The sequence below is a fragment of the Pimephales promelas genome, chromosome 11, assembly GCF_988280905.1.
Source record: "Pimephales promelas chromosome 11, fPimPro1.hap1.1, whole genome shotgun sequence".
NCBI lineage: Eukaryota > Metazoa > Chordata > Actinopteri > Cypriniformes > Leuciscidae > Pimephales > Pimephales promelas.
In genome coordinates, this window is record NC_142779.1 from 34799185 (window position 1) to 34804875 (window position 5691).

At 38.0% G+C, this 5691-nt stretch overlaps 1 protein-coding gene across 1 annotated transcript; it reads left to right on the forward strand.

The window, feature by feature from the left end:
- The first annotated feature begins 389 nt into the window (after positions 1-389).
- Positions 390-3774, forward strand: LOC120492344 (otoraplin). Its single transcript, XM_039690589.2, has 4 exons — positions 390-614; positions 2160-2299; positions 2395-2505; positions 2599-3774. Exons 1-4 carry the CDS (start codon positions 494-496, stop codon positions 2620-2622), a joined length of 396 nt encoding a protein of 131 aa, XP_039546523.2. The 5' UTR covers positions 390-493; the 3' UTR covers positions 2623-3774.
- Positions 3775-5691: the final 1917 nt, after the last annotated feature.

The following is a 5691-nucleotide window of genomic DNA, read 5'->3' on the forward strand; positions in this document are numbered from 1 at the left end:
CATGAAACGGAAGTTGAGATAACAAAACCAGTGAAATATCCACTGATCTGAGAACTCTGAGTTCTGCTCATATTTCATCACCATTTTCTAAAGCGAATAAACTGTGATAATGTGAGAAATGTTGAAGGAGTCTGAATACATTTAGGCTTGACTGTAGATAATAATGAGAAGTTATTATAAAGTGCTAAGTCCACTACTATTGTTTAACCCCGTCAGTCTGGTGTGTGTGTGTGACTAGCAGGATTGCATTTTTGGTTTGACTGTATAATAATGAGTTATTACAAAATAATCCTGTAACACTGGTCTGATTGTGAGGTGGCATGTTGATGTGTGTGACTCGGGAGCAGGTTTTCCTAGCGGCAGGAATGTGTGTGTGTGTGTGTGTGTGGACTCTCTCTGATTGGCCGAGTGTCTCAGTTCTGCTGAACACTGAGGAATGTGTGTGTGAGAAGAGATTTCTCCTGTACGAGTCTCTGAGTTTCTGAATCTGAAGATGGACACACACCACGGCCTGATGTTCCTCTGTATCTGTGTTGGACTCCCGACACACACACACACTGCTCTCGTGGAGAAACTGGCAGACCGCAAGATCTGTGCAGACAAACACTGTTCATGTGAGTAAAACACTAATGGAGAAGATATATGTGGGTAACACTTTACATTAGTTAACAAACATGAACTAACCATGAGAAATACATTTGTTAATCATTGCCATCGTCATTTAAAAAAAATGTTCATTGTTAGTTCACAGTGCATTAACTAATATTAACAATAATTTAATGAAGTTTTAGTAAATGTTTACAAAGATTAATAAATGCTGTGCACGTGTGGTTCATTATTAGTTCATGTTAACTAATGTTGGTAACTAACGAACCTTATTGTAAAATGTTACCAAAATGTGTTTATAATTTTGAGTTCAATTTCCTGTCCTCAGCACTCCATACTTTCACTAAGTGCATGGATATTGCGGAGCTCGCGCCCCTGCGGAGTCAGGGCGTGCGAATACTGAACTAAGACGTCATATAACTGACGTCTTGTGACCATTCGTCAACATCCGCCTTTTTAGGGTACACTTAAACGTCGGTTAGATGACGTTATCGGATCCTAACCCTACCCCAGACCTAAACCTACCCCGTCACCTAACCGACGTTAAAGGTAAAGCGTCGCTGCCACACTGCGTTGACAATGGATACAAAAATTAAGGATAATCTTTTGGCTTCGATATCTCAAAAAAGATGAGTCTTTTCGTAATACTCGTTCCAACTGAGGTTACGTTAGGTAACCGATCCGTTCTCACCTTGTCCTGGGCAAAACTCTTCCAAAATAAAGGTTCAAAAAAGCGTTTTCTCACAGCAATGCCACAGAAGAATCTTCTTTAACAGTTCTGAAATTCAATTGTTGTTATTAATTGTGAAGAATTCATATTTCTGTGAGTGATATAATTGTTGATATTTACAATTTATATAGGTAACCGAGAACCTTCTGTAAACAGTTCTAAAATTGGTTGAAATTTAATTGTTGATTTTAATTGTGAAGAATTCATATTTCTGTGTGTGATGTAATTTTTGATATCTAGAATTGATAACATATGTACATAACCTATGTAACCTACGTTCCCTGAGAACAGGGAACGAGACAATACGTCGAATGACGCAATGGGGAACGCCTCAGGCGTCATTCGACGTATTGTTGAGTTCCCTTCGAAAGGGAACTTTCATTTTTGACGCTTTTTTCCACATGAACGTGTAAAAACTGATAAGTCGAATTCAATTTTTGGACCTTGAACCGTTTGGTTCCCATTGAAGTCCATTATATGGAGAAAAATCCTGGAATGTTTTCATCAAAAACCTTAATTTCTTTTCGACTGAACAAAAAAACCCCCCAAAAACATGGATATTTTGGGGTGAGTAAATTATCAGCAAAAGTTTTTTTTAACGTGAACTACTCCTTTAAGTTCTGTGGGGTTTCGTATCATTTGTACGCAAAAACTATTTTTGGCGTCTAAATGACACGATAAATAAAACTCGTGCTTCAGATACGCACTTTCATGAGATCGTGTTAGTTCTGACTATGGTCAATAATGGTGGAAATATTAGTTTTATAGCCCAGAATAAAAGGTATTAAACTAGCCCTAAGCTGGCCCTGCATGTTTACCTCAGATGTTCTCTCAGAGGCACGAGCTCTTGAGGACTATGTGGCTTCAGACTGCAGATTCATAAACCTGAGGAGAGGCCAGAAGATCTACGTGTTCTCCAAACTCAAGCCCGTCGAGGGAGCCGGGGTCTTCTGGTCTGGAAGTGTGCGTCTCACACACACACCCACTCATCCTCATCTCTCATGTATACCCCCGCTGATCTGACACATCACTCATGCGGTGTGCGTCCGACTCCGCAGGTTTACGGGGAGCGCTATGTTCACCAGATGGGGGTCGTGGGGTATTTCCCCAGTAACTACATCAACGAGACACACGTTTTTCAGAAGAACACTGTCGAGATCCCAACGACTGTAAGTATATAATCCACTGAGTCTGACCTTATAAATAAAGTTCACACTTGGCTACTTTTTATTCTGATAATGCTTTATTCTCTCTCTCTGTAGGACATGGACTTCTTCTGCGCCTAAAGACTCTCAGTCGTTTTTACCCCTGAATATTAATATCCACAACAACATTTCAAGGCCCTCCAGCGCTCTAGTCAGAGTTGTGAACCTACAGTACACTCCTACTTTTTATAAAGTTAAATAATTATAAATTACTATTTATAAATTTGCTAATTAACCAGTTTTATTGATTGCAATGAAGAGATTATTGGAATACACATTAACATTCACAACCAACATTTGTACAGCAATTCAAATGTTATTTTTAATGTGATTACCAAAAACATTCGTCCTTTTGAGATTGTCCCCATTTGTAAAACCGAACGTTTCTGCAACATTTGATAGAAAACACTTTTGTTTAAAAAAATCTAAGTCATGATTTACCACAGTGACCAGTAGATGGCGGCAGAGGAGCATGATAAGGATTAAAGAGAAGGATATTTAAACATATTTTAATGCTATTCCTACCCAGTAAAATATTTTTCAGCCTGGCATAAGAAAAAAAAAAGACATTCTTTATAAAAATGTTTTATTCTATTTTAAAAGTTCACTATTTTGGTTATTGAGTGTGATAGAATAGGTTCAATAAACTTCAGCCTGATTTTGTTGATTTGGTCCGAGTGGATTTGAGGAACCTGTGAATGCATTATCTGCTACAACACTATAGATACAGGTAGATCTAAATCTGGATGATTACTTATATCATTGTAATATCGTCATAATTCCCGGCCCTTAAACTGGTTAAAGCATTAGCTACATAACATTATGCAAACTTGGTCATTCAAGGATTTGCTGGTGAAATTAAAGTGGCGAGGACATCAATGGATATTCTGGTTGTTTCAGTGTAGAGACTTTTAAAATAAGAGTTTCTTTGCGCATTTTATGTAAATATTTTACTTTGCATCTGAAACTAGCAAAAGAATGAAGCATTTAGTGGACCTTTAATTATCTGTGCTTGAAATAGAGAGTAACGAAGTGATGACGTCACTTGTAGGACAACTCGGAAGCTCCCTCGATCGAAAAACAATGCATTTTCCCCATAGACTTTTGGAAAATCGCCAAAAAAAAAAAAAAAAAAAAAAAGATCTGTGTTCAATAAAGAGTTGAGAACTTACACTTTTTGTCTATCAAGATAATCTTTACAAGTTAATCCAAAATGTATACATTTTAAAGACTAGCCTAGGCCTATATAAAGTTTAAAAAAAAAAAAAAAAAAAAACAAGCAGACACAATAAAGTAAAAAAAAAAAACACAAGCAGATTATAACTGTGTGTTCTATGTCATAGATCAAAACGTGAAAATATTTAGAGGCTTTGTTCACCACAGACCTTCATTCAGGCGATTTAGCAAAAACCCATTCAAAAATCCCATAGACTTTAGCATGAGGGAACCGAGAGTGCTAAAATGCTAACTCACTTAAGTTCCGTGTTTTGGCCTACAGAGTGACGTCATAACTTCGGCCCATATTAGACATTCTCTGCTTCGACTATTCACTGTTGTACTATGTAAGTAAATGTTTAATAAAAAAATTAAAAAATCTCTGCTCCGACTATCGAGGATGATTTGAATGAGTTGTGCTTTTTTTTAACATATATATTTAATTAATCAGAAAGTATTTGATTATTTTGAGCAGATTATTAAAAGAGCGATGTGACTAAAATCGCCTGGAATAGGCCCATTGAGTAACAAAATTATTACAATTCCACTTTATAAACTTAAAGTCGGCATTAAAGTGAAGTTGTGCTTGTCTTTTCTCCTCTATTGTGTCGTATATGAACAATAACAGATGTGGGCGGAGCTTGATTGTGTCTGTGGGGAGGTGATTGGATGTTTGGATGTTTGTGGTTTGCTATTGGCTGATCTCATGTGAGTGACAGGTGACCCCGCCCACATCATCAGAGAAGAGAAGAGATGCTGAAGAGGAACTTATTCTGATTCAAGATTACCAGCAACATCAATTTATAAACACAAATCATATATAATAAACACTGCAATATTTCATAGAAAGTTGTCAATTTTAAATTCATCACTTTAACCCATTAACCTAATGCCACGAAATATCCCAAAATATCCCTTTTAGCTTCACATTCGGGCTACGTCTATTCTTGTGATTCTGAACTCCCACTTGTTCGTTGGCCGATGTCAGCAGTTCCTCTGAACGGCAGTGTTATATTTGGATACTGCAGGGGAGCGGTGTGTGTGTGTGTGTGAGTGTGTAGGCTATAGGCTAGTAATCTCTGCAATGTGCTCTGTCCATTCTGATGGAGTTTAATAGCAGAAAATTGAAGTTAATTACCTTGAAGCGCATTCCCCCCTCCCCCCCCCCTCTATAGTGACATCAATGGATATTACCTAATTCAATTTGCAGTCTTGAATGGCGCTTTTGTTTTCCAGTGTCAAGCCTTTCAATTACTGCTGTAGAACCATAACCTTATTTCATGTTTTGAATGTGGGACATCCTCCTTTAAAGGAGACGGTGGTGCGAGTTTCAGATTGTTTTGTCGAGAAGGAGACTCAAGCAAACGCCTCAGCTGATGTTAAACCTCATTTATTTCAGTGTTTAGAAAACCATGTGTGTTAGAAAAAGTGAAAAGTTAGAAAAAGTGTTTAGGAAACCATGACCTATATTCAAAATGTACTTTAAGTTTACCTTGAGATGCCAAGATTCTCGTAACCATTATTATTCTGACCGAATGTAATAAACCCTGTACTTGTGTATGTTAAAATGCCCTGATAAAGTTGTATTGTTCACCTTTCAGGCCTCTAGATGGCGCTGTGTTCAATGGTTTGCATATGACTGTGAAAACAACTCCTAAAAATAACCTAAAGGAGGCTTTTCAGCAGCACTTGGTCCATGGCGTAATACAGTCGTAACAAGACAGAAGTCCACATGCTGGATATATGGTGCAAACGCATCATTTCCTGTAGTTACCAGAGCGTCTCGTATTTGTTTTTGTCGATTTCTCTGGAAGGAGAGCCGTAGCCGGTTCACTTCATGCATCCGAGTTGATTTGCCCAATATCCCATCACAGCACGACACAACTCTCCTTCAACAGAGGCGATCGGCCAGCATCAGCACCGCAGCGTTTCCAT